The sequence below is a fragment of the Otolemur garnettii genome, unplaced genomic scaffold, assembly GCF_000181295.1.
Source record: "Otolemur garnettii isolate 467f Iridium unplaced genomic scaffold, OtoGar3 scaffold00103, whole genome shotgun sequence".
Taxonomy (NCBI): Eukaryota; Metazoa; Chordata; class Mammalia; order Primates; family Galagidae; genus Otolemur; species Otolemur garnettii.
Genome location: NW_003852498.1, coordinates 1,803,488 through 1,826,749, shown reverse-complemented (window position 1 = coordinate 1,826,749; position 23,262 = coordinate 1,803,488). Strand labels below are relative to the sequence as shown.

The following is a 23,262-nucleotide window of genomic DNA, read 5'->3' as shown; positions in this document are numbered from 1 at the left end:
TTTTTTTTTTTGCAGTATTTGGCTGGGGCTGGGTTTGAGCCTGCCACCTCTAGCATATGGGGCCGGCACCTACTCCTTTGAGCCACAGGTGCCACCCGTGTTACATGTATTAACACAATAAAAATATAAGTTTTTTTCATTACCTATATTACTTCCAATAATAAAGAATAATAAAAGACAGTACATGTTCAAATTGTATATAAAACCAGCACATTGCACTCCATGATTGCATTAATGTACACAGCTATGATTTAATTAAAAAAAAGAGAGAAATGCCAAAAAAAAAAAAAGATAGTACGTGTAAAATACTGAGGATCATGTCTCCCTTCAATTATGGGCTAAGTACATAGTTATTAACAGCATATTTCTTTACTTGATATAGCTATAGTATTCTTAACAAAGTCATCTCATTGAAGACCTGAGCACCTAAGGGTCGATTTTTAGAGGAAAGCACAGCTATGAAAAGACAGCAAAGATTAATGAAGGAAAAAGTTCAGTGTGAACCAAGTCAGTGCAGTGACTTGGACTCCAGTCCTTGCTTTCATGGTGACTCTCAGAGAAACGCTTGTCTCTACCTTTCCTCAAATACTGGTAATAAATTCCTGAAAATGTAAACCTTAGGAGATTACTGAAATAATTTGATTATTTCAATATGCATTGAAATTATTCCCTCCCCTTCCAGACAATTTCTGAGACTATATTTAGGATGTATCTCTGTTTTATCATTTTTGCCCCAAATAGGCTTTACTATTGAAATGTGAATACTTGGGGGAGTCCATATAATATGTCCAGAAATTCATAGAATGGTAGTTTTAAATTTAGATCTATTTCTCAGTCTATATGGAACTCTATAAGGGTTTTGAAAGTTAAAAAAACTCAGGACTGTCTGTGTTTAGCTGAACCATATTATTTGCAAAGCAAAGAAGAGAACAAAAGCCATTTTGGTCTAACTGGGAAAGTGAGAGATGTGATTTTTAAGGGCAGGGAAAGAGAATGTTAGCGCAACCTTCAGATGAAATGGCACAGTTAGATCAGCAGGCGGTGCTGAGTTGGGAAACAGGTCCTGCCTCATATAGAGATTGGTCACATGTGCTACAGAACACACAGACCTTCTGTTAAGGGATACTTGCTGTTGCCGATACAAGGTCATAAGGTTGAATATGGAATACTGATGCTCGACCGTTTCCTGTAGAAGCAGGGTCATCAGAATTTAGGTGTATTCGTTGGTTACTTCACCTGTGCATCTTAAAGTGAAAAACCAGACACTGGCTCTGTCCTTAGTCTTGCAGTGAATGCCATTGACAGTAACTACTGCGGGCAGGGCCTTTACTGTAGCAGAGGAAGCAGGTCCTGCCCTGATGAGAATGGTAGCTAAACTTTGTGGAGCACTTCTTGTGTGCCAGGCATTGTGCCCCAAGTGTGTCTTTATACACCGTCCAATTGGTTCTCCTGATCCCACAGGGCAAATACTCTCATTAGTCCCTTGAAGGGATCCAGCTTTAGGCAGGTTAATTAACTTGCTCCAAGTCAGATAACTCGTGAGTGGCAGAGTAAGGATTCTACTCCAGGGTGAGCAGACCTCAGATCAATGCTCTGTCCAACTGTTCCCACTCATGCTGAAGAATATCACCCCACGAAGGAGCTGCCATATTTTACAAATAGCCGCGTGACTCCCATATTGTCCAAGTGCCTGGATGTCAAGAAACTGGCAAGCTATTGACAACTATGTAATCGTTTGAAGCAGGAAGGTGTTCCCTGCTGATGGGACACTCTTATTTGAGTAAAACAAAAAAGATCTTTCTTATTCCTTGTTGAAGCTGTCCCTGCAACAGTTAGGGCTTGCTTTAAAACTTACTACTAATTCCTCTATATGCGATTTTTCAATTTGCAAAGTTGTTCCCCATCTACTGACATTTGATGCTCAAAACAATAGTGTGAGAGAATCAGGACGTATCAATTTCCCTAGAAATGGAGGCACAAGTAAGTCATTTGATGGAAGTCAGACCAAGTGACCAATTTGTTTGGGAGACCAGATTTTCCAGTTTTGAATCCTCTGTTCTTTTCCCATGTGTTGATTTTAATCAGATGCTCAATTAGTGAGGCCACTGTGCTGTGACTCCCCCGAATATTCCATGGTCTTTGTCTACCTTCTGTGTGTGACTGGACGGTGGAAGTGTAGGAATGCCTGTTCCACTTCCTCAGCTCCCAGTCACTGCTCAACCCATTGTGGTCTGGCTGCCGTCCCCACCACTTCCTTGAAATTCCTTTACACAAAGTCATCCAGAACCTCCTTGTTGCGAAATACAATGGGTGCTTCTCAGGTTTTCCTTCTCTGTTAATTTTGAGAGTGTTGATTACATCTTACTTGAGATACATCCTTTTCTTGTTTGAACTCGTTTCTGCCATGTTTTTCTTACCGCTCTGACTGCTTCATTTCAATTTCAATTTCCTTTGCTCATTACATAAATACTCATGTTAGTGTTCCTCAACATTCCATCTCAAGCCCACTGTTTTTTTATTTTACGTGCGCTTTCTGTACAGCCCCAATCACTCCTATGGCTGTGGTTAGCTATCTGGACATGTTTTCCAGATGGGTTGGTTTGGTTCAAATGTCTCTCTTGAGATTCAGCCTTGCAAGCCAGATGTCGATTGTTGTCTAACTTTATCTCCTTCCCCAATTTGACAGGTCTAAACCTCTCCCAAATGCAACTCCTCAACCCTATCTCTTTCTCTGGAAAACCTTCTGGTCCTCCTGTTTCGCCCATCTCAGTGATAAGCATCACCATCTGCTCGCTGGACTCAGCTGAGAAATTGGACATTATTTTTGGCTGCTTTCTCTCTTGTTCTTACTCTCACCTTTCCAGATTACATGCACTTAAGTCCTGTCTTAATAACTTCTAAAGATCTCTTCATTTAATTTCTTTCAACTCCCACACCGTCTTTTGTGTAATGGGGAAAATTTTACTTACTTTATGGGATTTCAGTGGAGATGAAATTAGTTGGTGTGTCTAATCATTCTGTCTGGGCCTGGTATGTGTCAATACTCACTAAATGTCCATTTGGTTGCAGCTGGCACCCTCTGCCTCCACTCCTGTCCCATGTCTCTCCCCATTCTCCACATTTCTGCCAGAGTCATATGGCTAACAGGTGAATCTGAGCATGTCACTGTGCTCACATAGCTTTCCAGTACTATTCCGATTACGTCTGGTCTCCTTGCCTGGCACTCATGGCCTTGCTTCATCTGTCCCCCTCTCATGTTTCTCCAACTTTAGTCCTTGTTCCTTTACATCTCACCTTAGATATGGCTTTCTCCATGAAGCTTTTGGCAATCTCATTACTTTAGGTAGCTAATTACCCTGTCTTCTCCACCTTCATGGATTTCCCCAAGGCACTTACCAGGTCATGCTGCAATTATTGATGTTTTTATCTGAACTGAAATAGTCTGTAAGAGCTGTGAGGTAAGGGACTGGGTTTATCTTGATCACTTTCTCTATTTCTGCAACTAGCCTGGTGTCTTAGCCTACAGGGGGTATTGAAGAAATATTTCTTGAATAAGTGAATGTGTGATAAATAACTTCAACCTTTAAACTGATAAATATTTACCAGTTAATTTTATTCCAATATAACTCTCCAAATTAGTTCAGTCAACCCAGATGCCTCATTTAATTCAAGGTAAACCAGAAATTCCTGTTTTTTAGATGCAGACAAATGAATTAAAAATAGATTAACGAAGAGGTAAGGCCTGAGAAGCACCCATTGTATTTAGCAGTAAGGAGGTGCTGGATGACCTTGTGTATAATAATTTCAAGGAAGTGGTAGGGACAGAAGCCAGATCACAGGGGGTTGAGGAGTGACTGGGAGGTGAGGAAGTGGAATAGGCACGTGTACATTTTCATGGTCGCATTATACACAGAAAAGCGTCCAAGAACACTTTGTTGATACTTAATCCATATGTTGTCTGAGTAGAAGGAAATAATAAAGTTTTCATTACTTTTAATTTATGCACTTTCCAGGATTTCTTTCTCTTTGTTCAGGCTTGGACTTTCTCTATAGCCTGGCTTTTTGGGCTACTTAGAAACACTGGTGTCAGTATTAGCTTATTTGCAGCATCAGAGCCAGTTGGAGCTGACTCTGGGAGTTTCACAGAATGAACAGAAAACTCGTGACTAGACAGTTTGGCTTTTCAGAGGTCCTGGCAAATGACTTTCAGGTAGGGATTTGTATTTCTCTGAATTATATTTAGATACCATGTGCTAGTGTCCAGTCTCCTTTCATTTACTCCTTTTGCTTCTTCTATGAAATTAGTGAGTGTTTATAAATTGAATTTCTTACAGGTCCAAAGCCTTAGGGTGGAGGAAGCTATAGAAAGGAAAAAGTCCATCTTCTGTATGTGTTTGTGATCTTATTAAGGAAATATCTACTTTTGTGAACAGATAATTATGTAAGGAAGTACCCAATATGTGCTAAACAAATAAATACTATGGATCTCTGGATTCTGGAGAGAAGGGAGTGAGTTTAGCAGGATTAGGAAGAAGAGGTAGGGTCCACATGGGGCTTTGTGGGACAGATAGGAGTTGAATGGTTTGAGAGGAGGTGTATCATAATTCCAGGTGGGATTCATGGGGGATGCGAATCACAGTGAAGGTAAAATACAAGGCTTATTAGAGCTGTTTGGTTGGAAGAGAGAATTTGTGTACTTTTGGAGGTTGCTAACGGGGGAAAGGAAGATTAGGGACAGATAATTGGGGTTCTTAAGTGTTAGAATTTTAGACTCTTAGCAGAAATGTGTATTTTCACAAGAATTTTTGTTTGCTCTTTTGGTGTGTATTGGGGACCAGTCTGAGTAGAAGGGGGATACCCTAACAGTGATGCTTCAGTATAGACAGTCTTATGGAGTTAAACAGGATGAGAAGTATATTCGATAATAATCAATTAGAGTATGTTCCAGCTCCATCCAGGTAAACATAAAAGATGTGAAGTCTTCATATTTTTTATGGCTGCATAGTATTCCATGGTGTAAAGTATCTCAAGACTGGGAAAAAAAGTATCCAAAGTACTCAATACTACTATGAAATCAATATATAACCACTTACACATTCATACGAATGGTAAAACATAACTATAGTCCAGAAAGTAGAAGGGAAGAGGAGAGAGAGGGAAGGGTAGGGGGAGGCAGAGTATTTGGGGAGACCTCACCCAATGTGCCTGATGCAATGGTACATTTCAAAACTATTAAGAAAAGAATATAATTGTGATGGATGTGTTAATCAGTTCAGTGTAAGCATTTCACATTGTACAGCAAATCAGTACACTGAACCACATGAATGCATCAATGTACACAGTTATGATTTAATCAAAACAATACATAAATAAGTAGTGAACCCCCCCCCCAAAAAAAAAAAACAAACAGAAAAAAATTGATAGAAGCTCTTCAGTCCTCAGTTAAGGGGTATATAAGGGCTTTGTCTTTGAGCCGTTCTTATATGGTAGGGTCTCAAACTTTTTGGTTTCAGGATCCCTTTTACACTCTTAAAAATTTTTAAGGACACCAAACAGCCTTCTTGTATGTGATTTGTGTCTATTACTACTTACCATTAGAGAAATTAATGTTGAGGAAACATAAAATATTTACTTAATTTATTAAACATAATGAACCTGTTCGATGCTAACGTTTTTCATGATGAAAAATAACCCATTTTCCATGACCAAAACATTAGTCAGGAGAATGGTATTGTTTTCCATTATTTTGCAAATACCTTTAAAGTCTGATTCAGTAGAAGACAGTTGGATTCTCATATATACATTGAATTGCTTGTGACACTTGTCCCTTAGCCTCTAGAAATTCCATGGTTCACACATGAAAGAGCGTGACAGTGAAGAAGAAAAAGGCAGTGTACGTTAATATTATGAAAGTAATTTTGACCTTTCATATTCTCTTGGCAGAGTTGTGGCAACCCCCAGGGGTCTCTGGACCCTGCTTTGAGAACCATCACGCTAATGGATTGTCATATGACTGGGCCTGTGATGGACTAGGCCAGTCCTGTGTGCAAGGACGGGATGGCTTTGAAGGATGAGCTCATTCCTCCTCCTGGCATCTCTCCAGTCCTGAGTTAAAGAGACGTGCTGGCCACACTTTATCCCCAGGGGGACTGAGTGGGAGGTCCATGGCGAGGCAGAAAAGCCTTTTGATTTTGGCAGTAAATAGAAGGCCCATGGGATTCTCCCGAGGGTGATAGGGAGTAGGGAGGCCCCTGCCACCTGGAGGCACACCAGGAGTGGGAAGGCAGGAATCCACCTGTTTGTGCTCTGACATCGTATCAGGCTTTTAAGGGTGAAAAGGTCTGGAGAAATTGGCTGTGAAATGGGGACACAGCGGGGAAACTTACTAGTGGTTTTGGTAAAGTCGGAAAACTTTGTAAACCTCTTTAAGAAAGCATTTTGTAGCTTTTAACATTTCTTTTTCTTTTCTGTTTTTCTTTAGTAAAATCTTTATAAACAAATGCCAACCTGTCTTACTTCTGTTTAGGGGAGCCAAGAGAAAGAGATTTAAAAAAAAACAAGTGATGATTTAGTTTTATTTTTCTAAATGAAATTGGAATACAAGTGCATTCCTTAATACTTTGGCAGATATAGAGAAGCAGAAAGGAAAAAATAAAAATGACTCGTAAATTTGCCATCTGGAGATAAGCCCTGTTAACATTTATAGAGCTTATATCCACAGATTATATGTAACCTTATTTATAGCAGTGGTGTTATTTAAACATCCCATTTCATCATAATTTTTTTTTTCCTAACAGTGTATTATAAAACAAGCCATCTTTCTTTTTTAAATAATACTTTTAGGAAATGTGCCTTTCATCCCTTCTTCAGGACTAGTTTTGAGGGTGAACGTGAGGGCGTGTATGTGACCATGTGTGTGAGTGCGGGTCAGATTGGGTCAGCGTCAGAGCAGCTTCAGTGAGGAATGGAGGAACACCCAGTGAGAAAGAGGGAAAAATTGAGTTTGGGGAAATAGAGTTAGGATCACTTGATTAGCCACTTATTAAACTTAGAGATTATTTTTATAGAGGATTCTTGGCTCAAACCTTAGAAAATTCAGTCTTTTATCTTGATAATTAGTAAGGAGTAAACTTTGAAGAGGAATTTGAGAGGAGAAACGGCAAGAGAAGGTTGACAGAGGGTGATTCAGCGTGTGCGGGTACTGAGCGACATCAAGGAGGTTTGGAGTGAAGCTGGCGTTCTGACCCAGGTTGCTCCTTTACTGCAGCAAGAACACGTCTGGAAGTGATTTTCTCAGCCACTCGGGCTTTGAATGCTCCTGCTGTGAGTGTGGCACGGTTAAGTCACCCATTTCATGATGTTGGTCAGTGACCCCGAAAGGGATAAATTAAAGGGACTGTTCATTTGCTTCAAAGGTCAGAAACCACCTCTCAATGGTTAAACCCAAACAAATCACCATTTAAAATTTATGTATTTAAATTGTTCTCTTGGGATCTTTGCCTAATTGCCATATTTGAAATATCCTTGTATACTTCACTTTCTGTACTTGATTTCTTTTTTTTTTTTTTCATAATTTTGTTTTGGTTGCTACTATGAACTTAAACCATTTTTCCTGTTGGTTCCCCCAAATGCTAGGAAGAGAAATGAGAGGTTCATTGACTTATTTGCTCATTCATTCAATCAACCTTTATTTACGGAGCACTACGGTGTGTCTAGCGTCTGATATTGGTATTATCAGTATTACTAAATACCAAGATAGATCTGAGCTCAGGAATCCCAGAGATTTCTTTCCCATTAAATCATCATTCTGGCTCTCCACCGTTTTGTCCTCTAAATGCAGCCTTAACAATCTGCAGCCAGTCGTATGATTATGTGATGGTAGCTCAGATGGATAATTCAACACACTGGTTTCTTCACTTGAGCTGCAAAAACACTGGGTTTAAAATAGTAACAGGGAAACAAAACACTCGAGATGCCACATACCCAGACAGTCTAGGTTGGGCCATCTTGTCACAGGAGTATTTTGTGGCAACATCAGCAGCCGTGGACTTGTAGCAGAGACCTTCGTGCCAGGTTCTAGGCTGTCAGCTTTTGCTGCTAGAGTGTGGCTGGGGTGCCTGCTCAGTTTTCCTGTTTGAGTGATAGGCTTGGGGGGCAAAGAATCACTGCCATCTTTCATTTTCTTCTTAATTTTCACCACGGTGAGAAAAGTGGCTGATGTTTGAATGGCAGTGTTGCCTTTGAGGTCTTTCTCTGGATAGGATCCTAAATATGATCTAAGCGTTTATTTCCCTTTATGAATGAACTTGCTAGTGGGAACAACAAAATACACTCTCTGGCAGGGTCTAAATAATTCTCCCTCTCATCATTGGAGTTCTTGTCGGTGTTCAACCAAGACACAGCAGAGCAGCCACAGCATTGGCTTAGAAATCAAAAGACACAGGTTCTTTCTCTCTGAAATCTATCTTTAACACTTCAGAGTTGTTTATTCTCATGCAGCTTACCTTCCTAGGACATGATTTCTTCACCTGGATTTCTCTCAAAATCTACTTTAGTCGTCAATGTGGGGATTAAAAGAGATTATACATATTAAGCATGTATTATGGTTGCTATGACTATAGCTTTTACATGCTTGTAGTAACTATTATTTATCAAATTAATTTGCTAACTAATCCCATACTCATCTGTGTTTGTGTTCTCTCCCTTAATTTTTTGTGGATTGTGTCTGCCGTCCTCAGTCATCAGATGCACCAAAACAACGTTTCAGACTCAGCGCGTGTATCTCCTCCTCCAGAAAGCGTCCCCTGATCTCTTCCCTTTTATCTGATGATACCTTCTGCCTGTCTTTATTGTACTTACCAGTTGTGTATCTGTTTCCTCTGCTGAATGGTGAGCTTATTGAAGATGGGAACCACGTCTTGTTCTCGGCACCTGCCAGAATACCTGCCCCAGAGAAGGTGTGGTCAGCCCGTTTGGGTAGTGAAGAGAGCTCTGAGAGTGAATGAGAAGCAGACCAGGCTTTTCTGAGTGTGGAGTAGATGAAGATTGCACATGCATTCTTATGAAACTTCTTACCTGTGGCATCTCTTTGACGAATAGGAGCCTGCCATTCACTTGGGGTGTGGGAAGGATGGGTTACACGGCTTTCATCACAGCTGCATAGCTGCTGACAGGGCATATTCCAGAAGGTAGCTGTAGATCTTGCTGAAAAACAATATTGTAGCAGTAGTGGCAGAGCAGGTCAGGGTGGAGAGATCATTGAAAGTAAAGAAGGTAGGGCTTTTTCAGACTGGGATTCTAGCCCTGGCTCTGCCTCTGGCTCCCTTGGGGTTTCCAATGGAGCTTAAAGTTTGCATGGCTCAGTTACTTTACGGCCTGGGAAAACAGACTGGACTTGATATTTCATTCCAGTTTTGTTTGTCGACAGAGTCTAAGTGCATTCCAAGGTGCTTTTTCTCCCTACCTTAGCTGCCCATGGAGGGAACACAGGTACACCTAGCAGCGTCCTTATTGGGAGCGTGAGCTGCTCAGCTTCCCACCGAGTCATCGTGTGTGGCAAAACAAAATCTGAAACCAGCTGTGGGGAGTCTATTGAATGGGATGATATTTCACTTCTGGTGTGACGTGAAGGCCTTGGCACAATGGGTGGCAGATCAGATAGTCCTATTATGCTGCATTACTTAATGGGTGCCACTTGACAAACCAGCCAAATAGAGACACTGGCCTGCGTGTTGAGAAAAGGAGGAACCAATGGAGACGCTCTGAAGGGTGGAAAAGCTTATCTCTTGTTTTCCTGCAGGTTATGATGATTATGATTCCTTCACTAGCTTTATGAAATGACTTTTGAATAAGTATGTATCAATCAGGACTCCTCAATGTGTAAGAGTGAAAGAAAAAACAACTTTCATTACCTTAAGTCAAAAAAAAAGAGGAATTCATTTGTCCAGATGACTGAAGAGTTACGAGGCACATCAGCTTCAGGCAGAGCTGTATCCAGGGTATTAGTGGTGATGCTGTAAATCGGATTTTCTCCACTTCTAGGTGGTCTTTTTTCACACGGTGGTGAAAATGGCCAGACTCACAGTGCAGAAAGTCTTTTGCAGTAGTAGCTCTATCAGAGAGTGGACCGGGCTGAGTCATATGCTCATCTAAATCGCAGGGAAGGGGGCTTCCTTGGCAGTCTGTGACTGGATGAAGAGGAAGGAATCCTAGGCAAGCAAAAACCGGAGGCATCTGACTGGCCTAGATTATTTTTGATGTTTTCGGCTTGTCTCCCTCTGTGGCATTCATTCTCTGGCTCCCTTCTCTGCATTTGCACAAAGGGTGTGTGTGTTCCCAAGGCTTTTGCCCTGCTTCCTCCTGATCATCGCTTTCTTTCCCACTCAGCTGCTACCTCTTTGCATAAGAAGCCACCTTCTTATCTCTGGCCTCTCCCTTTCTCAGAGAAGGTTTGAGTTTCATTCCCGCATGGCATCGTATAGGCATTGCAACTGGAAATGTCTAAAACCAATCCGATGCATTTCTTTTCCTAAGTTCCCTAATTGCACCGTAGCGACATCCCCTTTCTAGCCTCCCGGAGTTAGAGCTTCAAAGTCATTTTTTACTATTTCCTCTGCATGTCATTTCTCCCTCCTAGGAACTTTCCTAGTTCTTTATTATTATGCCTCTAGTGAATTTATCACGTTCTCTCTGGTTTTATAAATGTTGGTGTGTCTGATTTATTTCTGCCGTGGTTATGGAAGTTTCCTGATGGAAGGGACTATGACTGATTTGTCTTCGTACCATTCTTTCTTTCCAGGATGTCAGCCTCTGGATTTCCTCATCTCATCAATATTATACCCTGACTTGACTGCTTCAATAAATATCTGTGGAATTAAGGAAACTATTAGGGCAATATGCATTATATTAGTTGTATGGCTGCTGTATTTGATATTGTTAAAGAAAACCAGGGCCTGATCACAGTGAAAGTGATTCAGGAACTATTGATTTAAGGGTTTATTAGTCATTGATCTCCAGAGAAACAGACTTGGTAGCAGATATTTTTTATGAAGAATTGGCTCATGCAGTTGTAAAGCAAGAGAAGCCCCGTGATCTGCTGTCTGCAAGCTGGAAACTCAGGAAAGACAGTGGTGTAATTTAGTTCCAGTCCCTGGTCTGAGAACCCAGCAGTGCAGTGGTGTAAATTTTAGAGCAAGGACTGGAGAAAATGAAACACGATGTCTCGGTTCAAGCAGTGCGGTAGGAAAAATGAGGCAAATTCTTCCTCCCTTTGCCTTTTCATTCTGTTCAGGCCTCCCATGGAAGAGAGCAATTGACTTTACTAGTCCACTGATCCACAGGCTACTCTTATCAAGAAACACCGTCACAGACTCCCCCAGAAATAATGTTTAATCTGGGCTCCCGGCGGCTAGACAAGCTGACATAAAACTAATTCTCACAAGGGGAAAAAAGACCTCAGTGTCGAAGAACTGGGCTCAATTTGAATCTAGCATGGATGAGTTAGGATTTATAGGCAATGATCAGAGTCGGGTCAGTGAATGGAAAATTACTAAGAGGAAATAATCAAGAGTGGGATGTGTGCTAGTCCATTTTGTGCTGCTATGAAGAAAATACCTGAGGCTGGGTAATTTATAAAGAAAAGCTGTTTATTGGCTCACGGTCCTGCAGGCTGTACAAGAAGCATGGTACCAGCATCTGCTTCTGGATAAGAGCTCCGGGGCGGGGGGCTTCTACTCAAGGCCGAAGGGGAGGGGGAGCAGGCGTGTCACCGGGGAGGGCACGGGAGCAAGAAAGGGAGGTGGTGCCAGGCTCTTTTAAACAAGGGGCTTTCAGGGGAACTAATACTGGGGACCTCAGTCATTATGACAGGAGGGCACCAAGCCTTTCATGAGGGCTCAGCCCCTGTGACCCAGACACGTCCCCTCAGGCTCCCTTCTCCTCCCCTCCCCTCCCCTCTCCTCTTCCTCTCTTCAGACAGTGTCTCACTCTATGGTCCCAAGTAGAGTGCCACTGGTGCCATAGCTCACAGCAACCTCAAACTCTTGGGCTCAAGTCATCCTTATACCTCAGCCTCCTGAGTAGCTGGCACTATAGGTGCCCACCACAATGCTCGGCTATGCCCAGGTAGGTCTCAAACTCCTGAGCTCAGGCGATCCATCCAGCCTCCCAGAGTGCTAGGATTATAGGCATAAGCCACCGTGCCTGGCCCAATTGTATAGAATGTTGAGGGAGGAACTTGTCCAGCTCTCTCCCCCTTCGCCTGTCCTTTCTCTGCACAGCCCCCAGCTCTCCCACAAAGACATGTTTGGGAAGGAAGCAGAGAATATTCTAACTTGTCACAACTGCTGAGGAAGAAGGAATGGCCAGCAGAGCAGAAATGTGTGGAACTGCTTGCTAAATGGATTCTGAGTCACACTGGACGTCTAGCTTGTAATGTGTGTCTAACCCCCCCTAGTCCTGCCTGCTACTTTACTTTGGTGTTTCGTGTATATGTGTATAAAGCCCGTCTGAGGTCAGCGTAATGTGGCAAGGGGCTCTCAAGTCGGAGTTTAACTCAAAGCTTAAAAACCATCTTTAGAGAAACGTCAACCCACTGAGCCCTAGGGCATCCACTGATGAGATGTCTCTGATAGCACAAACCTTGTTCCAGCAAACATGAGAGCAGCACCCCTGAGAACAGCAGTGTCACAAAAACAAGCAGATGGAAGGAAGCGAAGCTGCCAGTGCACACAGGTGAAGAAGATGGCGCAAACACGGGAGTTTCATTAAGGCACATGCCATTCAGTGCAATTATCCAACATAATTACCCTGTTTTGTAAGGAGCTCTTGGCGATCCTATGATTTCCATAATTTATTTATTCATTGTTTTGGAGGTGAAAGGGTGTCCTTGAGAGTGTTTGAACTTCCTCGTCAATGGTTCAACTGGTTTTGTTGGCATGGTTAGTGCCACTGTTCAGCCTCTCATCCTGTTTGTCCCTGTTCTGGGAGACACCACCCTTTCTTAGACAACTGCTTTCTTTTGTTTTGGGTTCAACTTTGTTAAATCAAAGTATAATAAATATCAAGATTGTTTGAAGCCAGAATAGGCCGCTGTCCAAAATTATGTGCATTCTATTTCCTGGTAGATAGCTATTTTAAACAAAATAGGTGTCAATAAAGCAGGCCTGTCAAGTCAGTCTTATCTCACGGTTAATAGTCTGATCTTGTTCTGTTATCTCAAGGTGAGGCTTTGGGTTTTATCACCTCTACATCTCCGCGTTCTTCCTGCTGGTTAATGACTACCTGTCCAGCTAAAATTGTTATTAAAATGTTGCACAAATCCTCAAGACTCTGAGCTATCTGACGGTATTAATTATATATTCATTTTTGCTGTGCTTTTTCTTTTTCTCTGACCGGGAGACTCTGGGAGAGCATCTTTAATGATGTACACTGAGAAATTCAGGCGTCAAGGGCCATGACATTCAAACTCTTGACTGCCATTCACAGTGAGCCATACATCTTACATGTGACACAGAGCACAAGTGTATGATGTGTGTATTGTATAACTGGAGCTGATGTTTGACTGAGCAATACTTACCTGATTGTGTGATACTACACTCTCTTTCAAGTATTCTGTGTTTGACTTCATTAAAAAATGCTGATTGTGCCTTAGCAAGTAGATTTCTTGGTCTAGGAATGGATTACAATTTGAGTGTTAATTCTGAGAAGTCATTGGAAATTAACTATTTTACAGTGGAAAGTACTTGATGTCCGAATAGGTTAAGATTTCCTTGCAGAGAAACAGTGCAGATTTGTGTCTGTATTATCACACCTGTTTATTCTTGGAACCTTGTGGTGGCCAGTTGAACCACATTGGCTCTATAATTTTTGAGTCTAGCAATTCTGCTCTTGGATGTTTTCATGGCGATGAATCAGCTAGACCCATTTTCCCTTCTTCAGTTAGATAGCAAGCTATTTTCTCCCTTTATTAGTTTATTTTCCCCTGTTTTCAGCCAAGGACTTCTAGCAGAGCGTTGAGTGCAGCATCTCCTCAGCTAGGCATGGCACACAGCTGTCGTCACCATGAACCCACAGGAGAGAATGGGTTGAATGAGGAGCAACTTTAGGTGCATGCTTAGACATTAAAAAAATCTAAATCTGGGGCAGTGCCTATGGCTCAAGGAGTAGGGCACCGGACCCATATACTGGTGTTGGTGGTTCAAAACTGGGTCTGGTTAAAACTGCAAACCCCTCCACCCCCCAAAAACCAAAAACCAAAAAACTAAATGTGTAATTCTATAAGGTAATTGCAATATTAGCTTTTGATAGCAGCATACATCTTGGTCTATTTCATGTTTTTAAAAAATTTCCTTCTTTAATAGTAGAAATTTTATATCAAAATCTGACACTTTTAATTTCGTTGTCTCTGTTGGGAAGGGAATTATAATACCTATGTTCAAATAATATCAATACCATTCATAATGTATCAGTCAGCTGGAGCTGCCATAACAAAATACTATAGTCTAAGTGGCTTAGCAACAGAAATTTATTGGCTCAGTTTTGAAGATCAGAAGTCCAAGACCAAGGTACTAGAAGGGTTGCTATCTGGTGAGGGCTCTCTCATCAGGTTGTAGGTGGCATCTTCTTTTTTATTTTTTTATTTTTTATTGAATGGTAACTGTGTACATTAATGCACTTCTGGGGTACAGTGTGGTGTGTTCACACACATTCCCAAACACTTCCATCAAACTGGTTAACATAGCCTTCATGTCATTTTCTTAGTTATTGTGTTAAAATGTTCATATTCTACTCATAGAAAGATTCACTTGTACCCTTGTAAGATAAACCACAGAAGTGATGGTGGCATCTTCTTGCTGTGCCCTCATATGGCAGAGAGAGGGAGCAAGTGAGCAAGCTTGTTGTGTTTCTTTCTATGAGGGCACTAATCTCAGTGGATCAGGGTTCCATCTTCATGAGCTCATCTAACCCTAATTACCTCCCAAAGGGTGCATATTTGAATACCATCACAATGGGGATTTGAGTTCACTATATGAATTGGGAGGGGGGGATATAATTCAGTCCATAGCACATAGCTAAGATCTTAGTGGAATTTAGGTATTGGCTGAGGCATGCAAAAAACTTTTCTAAATTGCACTTAATGAAGAGAGAAACTTATATTGAAATGAATTTTTTTCATACTCTATTCTTTCTATGGCATTTATTGGCATGTATTTTATATCCCTAATAATTCATGTAGTATGTAGAAGGTAGTTTATGGTTAAAATGTGCCTGAGAATAAAATGACATCTTTAAAAATTTACTTTCACAGAGATTATTTCTAATACAGATTTGATTCCTCATTAATAGTTAATGACTTTCTAAATAGCCCAACTTTATAAAACATAGAAAAGCTACCCACTATCATTGAGAATAATGCATAATTTAGCAAACAACAGTTTTTGCTAAGGACATTTTAAAATAATTTTTTATATTGGAATTATTACAGTATAAAGGAGGGATTAATTTCTTAACTATGAAACTTGAGAAGACTGGTGTTTGTCTACAGGAAGAGCTACAGGGAGTCGCTGCAATAGCCCACACAATATACCTGTACAAACTAAAAAAGTAAACTGAAGACTGAGAATATAAAATCTTAAAGCCCTTTGGTTGAATGCTATTGGTGTTTAAAACTTTTTTTTTCAAGTTTTGGGACATGCTCAAACCAATTTTTATCTTTGTGTCTGCTGCAGGTAGACTGTTAAGAAGATTGTTTCTCTATTTGTGTTTTTAGCTTTGAAGGGATGTGTACTGTTTTACAATTTAAGAGGTCCATACCTTTCTGTAGTAGGCTTTTGCATAAAGATTTAGCACTGTGTTTCTGGCTGAAATCGTCTCCTCCTTGTACCTTGGCTGGCACGCACATGTGTGTTTCTTGTTTATTCTATTTCAGTGTTTATCTAGCGAAGAGATCTTTTCCCTTCATGGCTTTTCAAATGCCACCCAGATCACCAGCTCAAACTTCTCTGTCATCTGTCCAGCAGTCTTACAGCAATTGAACTTTCACCCTTGCCAGGATCGGCCCAAGCACAAAACAAAACCAAGTCTTTCAGAAGGTATGTTGGAAGCATTTTCTGTCACTTATTCAGTAGCCGTGAAATTCAGTTAACATGTCTCCTTTTCTACTTTATTACTATCTGATCTGCATAAAGTCTGTTGATAAAATACTTACATACTGAAAGTATTTAAGCATAATAAGAATTACAACTCATTTAGCTTCTTAAGTTAGAGTCTTCTATTTGTAGAGTCAAAATTAGAATTACCACAACTTAAAAACGTCATAAAATTTATTCTTAATATTAAACAACATGTGTTTTTGATTGGATTGCACATTAACTATTTGATTTGTAATCAGTCAGTTAATTTCTGTTACCTTTTGCTTATCATATTATTTGAAAACTTGTCACTTTATGTGCAATTGCCAGTGAAGGGATAAGGGAAGGTGCTTATTTCTAGATTAAATTTTAAGGGGCAAAAGTCTTGCTGTTTTAATTTCCATAGGTGAAAGAAAATAACACCAGCCTTTTAAATGTCTATAATAGTATCGCCATACATATTGCATTTTAAAGGAATAATCTTCTGTAAGGAAATTTTAAAATATAAGAAAATAAGTGTGTGTTTAACATATAGTTCCCATGCCTCAGCATGTAGAGGACAACTTTTACCAGTCAGGTAAACCAAGTGTTCAGGGGTTCTGTTTGCCAATTATGTGCAATTTCTTGGTATCTTAAAATTGTTATCTTACCTCACCTGGGTATTTTGATTTCATTTCTTTATTCAATAAATCTTTGTTAAACAACATCTCAACCACTATTTTGTGTATTGAGGAGTCATTGACGAATAAGAAGAACAATTTTCTGTCCTAATAGGCTTTATAATGTAGTGAGAAGAGAGATAATCAACATTTAAACCAACACACAAACAAATAAATAATATAGTTTCAGAGTGAAGTTTGCTAGGGAGGAAATAAAGTAGTTAGGGGTAGAAGGTGATGATGGGTGAGCGTCCTTTCAGGTAGGTCAAGGGAGCCCTCTCTGATGAAATTCCATCTGAGTGAGAAGAAGGAGAGGTCCATGGCAGGATCTTCTCTGGGTAAGAGCATTCTTGGTGGAGGGAACAGCCAGCAGAGCATGGCAATGACCTTGGCATGAGTATGGAGCCTCCTGAGAAGGAGGGAGGATGGAAGGAGGTGCAGTCCTGGAGGAAGATGGAGACCGGGTAAGGAAGACTTGTTTTGGGGTGGTAAATGGATGAGGGTTTATTCTGAGCACAGTGAGAACCCACTACAGGGTTTTATGCTGGGAGTGCCGGGATTTATTCAAAGTCATGAAAGAATATTGTACCTGCAGTTTGAAGAATAGATTGGGGGCAAGAGTAAGGAAGGGGTTGGTCAGGGAGCTATTGCCAGGGTTGATGCTCAAGATGATGGGGACTTGGACTAGGGGGTGGGGAGTTGAAGTGGGAAAAGCAGTCAGGTTCAGGATGGTTTAGGAGATCAAACTAAAAGAGTTTGCCTCTGCGTTGGATGCAGGAGAGGGAAAGATGAGTCAAGGTTTGAGCCAGAGAAACTGGAGGGATAGTTGTCTCTTCCTGGGAGAAAGAAGACTTGGGAGGACCTGTTTGCTGTGGAAAAGGGGAGTGGTGAGGATCAAGACCGTAACTTTTCACATGGCCACGCTGAGACACCAGACCCACAAGACGGGGTGTCCTGTAGGCAGTGGCACACAGACATTTGGAGAGGAGATTGCTTTCAGAAAAGAGGTCGAAGCTGGAGATTTGCCAGACTGGAGATGACATTTAAAGATGCTGGTCTGACAGCTCATCCAACATGAGTATAGATAGATAAAAAGAGGAAAGAGAGAGAAGAAAAGGGAGTCTCAACAAAGAAAGTGCCTGGTTTTGTTAATACTTTTGGACTCCTTTGTGTATATACACTTTGATTTCTCTAAATATGAATAACAGGAATAACAACAATGACAAAAATTCCAGTGATAATAGCCAATTCTTCTATAGCACTTGCTATGTAACAGACACTGTTCCAAGTACTTTGTGTATATTAATCATTTAATCTTCATACAATTGTATGATGCAGGTGCTATTATTCCCAATCTACAGCACACCAAGGTACAGAGAGTTTGAAGTCATTTGCTCTGAGTTACACAATTTGCATTGTCCACATATTCAGTGGCTTTCTGATCCTGTAACTTAGATTGGATAAGGATCTATTCTGAGAATGGTACTCTGGTCAATTGGTAAAGATGGGACAGCTAGATTGTACCCAGGTTGTACTGGTTTCAGATCCTGTATTCTCATTTATATTTTATATTTATAGACACAAAGAATAGAAATCACTAAGAATAATTTATCGCTCTAATTAGTAATTTTGTGAAGGAAAACAGTTTTGATTTTGAAATAACAGCACTTTGAACAATTGCTAGTTGTCCAAGCAAATCTTCCTGTGAGAGTATGCATATTTATGTCTCTGCAAGCCATTTACTGCTAGGACAGAGAGTGAAAGTGCAGACTCTGAAGTCAGCTCACCTGAGCTCAATCCCAGCTCTGCAGTTTTCCGACTATATTGTGTACATGACTTTAAGCTCTTCTGTCTCAGTTTCCCCATCTAAAATAGCACTTTTCTCACAGGGTTTCTTTAAGGATTAAATGACTTAATGTTTGTATAGTACTTAGAACGTTATCTGGCACAAAGTCAGGTGCTGTAGTAGATCTATTATTTAGGACCGTTCGATAAATAAAATGTATCAACTATGTACATAATTCTAGGCACAGGAAGGGCAGCTTCAGAAAAAGCAAATCCTCCACTCTGTGCACATTAGTTACTGATATTCAGAAATGTTTTTAACTCCAATTGCCTAGGAAGCTCTCTTGCAGAACAGGGAGGTCAGAAGCAGGAAGCAAGAGAGAGAATTCCAGAGTCAACCCTACAAAGTCATAAAATGGAAACGTCAACAAGCCTGAGTTAAAGGATCAAAAGGCACTGAGTATTTGGACATAGGACCTAATAGAAAGAGACACGTCTCTTAGGGTGCATGTTATCTTAGGGATTGAAATGGAGCTGGAATAAAACAGGATGAGGAGAAGACACGGAAACGTTTCTGAGAAATTAGGGGAAGTAGTGGAGTACTTGTTACTACTATGAGATGTTTAATTTGGCAATATACTGCCTTTTTTTGATGTGATGCCTTAATTGTTTTATTTTAGTGCAGTTGTAAGATTATTTGATGTCTCTATCCCTGTTAACTCATCTGTAAAATGGATATAGTAAGAGTACTTTCTTTATAGAATTGTTGGGAGTATCAAATGAGTTAATGTATGTAAATGCCTAGAACTGGGCCTGGCATAGATGAGGAAGACTATGTCTCTGTTCTTCTTTTATGTGTGTTCATAGTTCACCCTCTTGTCTGGCCCCTGTGTAATCCTATTCTTTTCCCATAATAAAATGATTTTTAAAATAATTACATGCATCTGACTCTTGATAAAACTGCTCACTTACTACAGAGTCAAGTTGTAACTCATCCAAGGTAATAAAACTAAACAAAATAAAAAGCAATCCAAAGGGGCTAGAAGAATTTTATGAACAGGTATGTTGACATTTCAGATAAAATAATTGCTCAGAACCTTGTTATTTTGAAGTTACCTTTCATGTGTTTTATAAAATCATACTGATAAGTGAAATGCATTGATGGCAAATTAAATTCTCTAGGAGAGAAAATTACATTTTAACAATAATTTAATAGTCTAAAATTATCCCTTTCTTTGGTGAGTGCACAGAGTAGCATTTATGTCAAATAACAGTTAAGAATAATAGAATTTTACCTGAGGCATACTAGAAGACCGTGTTGTCCAACACTGTAACACAATCAGCAGTAAACAAGTTCCTGAGAGATTATGTGGGTTTCTTGTAGGTATAATACAGGAGGGAGGGTAAAAACTCAGGGCTTCTGCTTCCTAGTTTATTTTTCTTTTAGCTATGCATGTATAACAATGAACTAAATGAAATAAAGGAAGGTTAGAAACATTAAGAAAGCAAATGGGTTGGTATTTCTTCTTTCTTTCTTCTTTTTTTTTTTTTATGGAGTTCTAAAGCTGCATCTCGAAATAGGACATCCATTAATTCATTCAGCAAGGAATGTGTGCTATTTGTTGGGCAATTTTCTAGGCCTTGAGAATGAATAAGAATAGCCCCTCCTATTGAGAATCTGGCAGTTTATGTGAGGTAGACCAATATATAAGGGATAAAATTACTGTAGCACACAAGAAGTGGTAAGTAGACCCATCAGCTTCAAACAGAGAGCTATGGGACTCTTGATGAGCGAGGGACTGCTATCTGGGGGAGCAAGGAAAGCCACATAGGAGTTTTTTGGGCAATAGAAAGATGTTTCCAGACAGAGTACTCCAAGTGTAAAGGTAATGTTGAGTTGGGAAAATCTTGTGTTTGTATAGAGGCTATATTGAGAAGGGATTGTGCGGGAGCCAGCTTATCAGTATTTGTTGAATGAATGCATGTAGACTAGTGATGGGGTGGAGATTGTGTCAAATGAGTATCTGTGGAGATACACCGTGAAGGAAGGTGTGGGATTGAGAACTTTCTCCAAGTGGGAAGTACCAGGGGAGTAGGTAGTATTGTTTTAGACCATAAGGTGATAAATGGGAAGGTGGCCTGTTGGATGACTTTACAGGGCATGGCCAGATCTGCGACTCATAGGAGTGCATCTGGACAAGGTAAAATCATCATGGTCAGTGCTGTATTTAGCATAGATACTTTGTTTCACTCAGCACACTTCCCAGCTCCTCAAGCAGAGATTGAAAGCTCCTGGTTGGCAGTTTTTTGGTCCATATCCTAGGTTTATTGAACATTTGATCAGTTGGTTTATTTGGCCTAAGAATAATATTGACCAATCTTGTACCAATGAAATATAATTTAGGATAACATTTTCACAGTGTTGTGAGCCCTATGGGACCACTTGTACAAGAATGATGAAGCACATTGTTTAGAATGTGGGCCTGGGAGGAGACCGTTGGGGTTTGAATCCAGCTTTCTATTCGTGGGACTTGGGCAGCTTATTTGAACACCATATGCTTTGGTTTCTTCAGTTTCTATGAGGGAGGTGAGAGTGGTGCTTATTTCAGGGGTTTGGCGAGGAGGGGTTCAACGTGCTGATAGATACACGCTGATTGCTTAGCCCAGGGCCCGGCACATGGGAAATGTTCACCCAGCATCGTGTGACTCGTGCACTCCCCTGGTAGTGCCGGTGAGAAAGTAGCCCGATGCTAAGCCCTGGGTATGGAAGATGAACCACCCCCTTCTATCACGGAGGACTTTTTAATCTGTGCTTGGCAGGGTTAGTTGTACTATGCAGCCACTCCTCCCGTGCCCATGTGCTCACTTCCTGATGCTGATTTTAGATCCCAGGAGGCCTCAGCTGGGGGTGCTGAGGGGCTGCTATCCGCAGGGGTCTGCAGATAAGTGATACGACAACTTCAGTATCAGCAACCGTGGTCACCTTGAAGCTGATGCACCCCCACTCATCTCCACCCCACCCCTGCCCATCCCCCCATTGCTTTCCCTGAAACTCACATGGCCTCTCTACTCCTCCTGAAGCCTGAGTTTTACACCGTACCTGGAGCCATAGGTGGATCTAGGTGGCCTGTGGACCTCAGGCTGTCTGTCATGACTCTAGGTGTTCTCCAAATTCCCTGTCATCTGTAAACCTCTTTAATCCCATAATGACGAGCTAGGGGTGATTAAAACATAGCTGATATTGCTATCCATGCAGTGTTCCTATTAATGCTTACTCTACTGTGTTTCTGTTTTCTATGTAATTTTCACTGAGAAGATTTTATTGTTTTAAAGATTATTATCTGTTTCAGGCTCTATGGGTAAAGGGCCCACTTCCTGGGTGAAGGTCACAACTACAGCTTGGACTTTACCTTACAAACGTAAACGGTGCAACCTAGTCATATGCACCCTCATATTGACCCAAAACTTAAAAAAAATAAGTAAATAAAAAATAAATAAAGATGCTTTTCAGCTTGTTTCAAGCGTAATGTGCCGTCGGACGTCATTCGGTCCCGTTCCTCTAATTGATTTCTTCTCTCTTTTCCGTCTCACCTGCAGTTTGGGGATATGGATTCCTGTCAGTGACAATCATTAACCTGGCATCTCTCCTCGGACTGGTTTTGACTCCATTGATAAAGAAATCTTACTTCCCAAAGATTTTGACCTATTTTGTGGGGTTGGCTATTGGGACTCTTTTTTCAAATGCAATTTTCCAACTTATTCCAGAGGTAAGGATGTTGGCCTTTTGTTTCTGTGAATAATTTTTTTTTTAATGTTTTAGCAGTTTGTAAAGCTTTAGCCTCCATTAATTCTCACAGCATTTTATGGTCTGGTTTATAGCATTTGGGGTAAGAGAAAGCTGAACCCCAGCAATTGTAAAGGCTTGTCCCAAGCTGCAGTGGATGCCAGTGTCAGAGAAAACATTAATATTCTAGGAAGTCGGCCCCTGGGACGTGCTCAGACAGCTCTGGGATCCCTCTGAAGGCCTTAAAACTTTATTCTGGTTTGCATTGGGTAAATTTAATTTTTCTACACACTGTTTCATTATTTATTTATTTTTTCTAAAGAGCATGCAATGTCAAACTTAACCACAAATGTCAATTTATAATTTATTTGAGATAGAGCACTAAATTCCCTCCCGTCTTTACTACAGCTATAGAAGACTCGAGGGTACATGAGAGTGTGGTTGAGGAACCTTTTCCTTTTTTTTCGTTGATGGTGGAAAAAAAATCAATTGAGGGCCAATAAATAGCAACTAATTTTTTTCCCTTTCATAAAATGCATCATTGATCTGCCGTTGACTACAGTGAACTGTTCAATTAATCAACAAATGATAGGCGTACTTTATAGCAAATATATATTGTAGCCGTAGATGGAAGAGAAATCGAGGAAGGAAAATAAGTGAAAGGAAAAGAGACAGGATGCTGAAGAGCAGGGAAAAGAGAAAGAGATATTAGTGGGAGGAGTCATGAAAAGGAACTAAAGAAATATATGTGTATATAGCCTGTACCCCGCTATCCGCAGTGCTCACACACAGAGGGGGTGATGAGCCCCAAAGAAAACCTAGTACTCTCGGGGGGTGCCACCCTCAGCTTATAATTTTTAGGGAATTATAACTAAAGCTTCTTTTCTTTTAGTTTTCAAGCTAT

General features: G+C 40.6%; 1 protein-coding gene across 2 annotated transcripts in view; it reads left to right on the top strand.

Annotated features, from left to right (window-relative positions):
* The window catches only part of SLC39A8 (solute carrier family 39 member 8), a 60,557-nt gene that overhangs the window by 10,240 nt on the left and 27,055 nt on the right, over window positions 1-23,262 (top strand). For both annotated transcript variants that reach the window (XM_023517044.1, XM_023517043.1), the window contains 2 exons: window positions 15,929-16,091; window positions 22,172-22,341. In XM_023517044.1, the coding sequence (XP_023372812.1) occupies window positions 15,929-16,091; window positions 22,172-22,341 (333 nt within the window). The remainder of the gene's footprint in view (window positions 1-15,928; window positions 16,092-22,171; window positions 22,342-23,262) is intronic.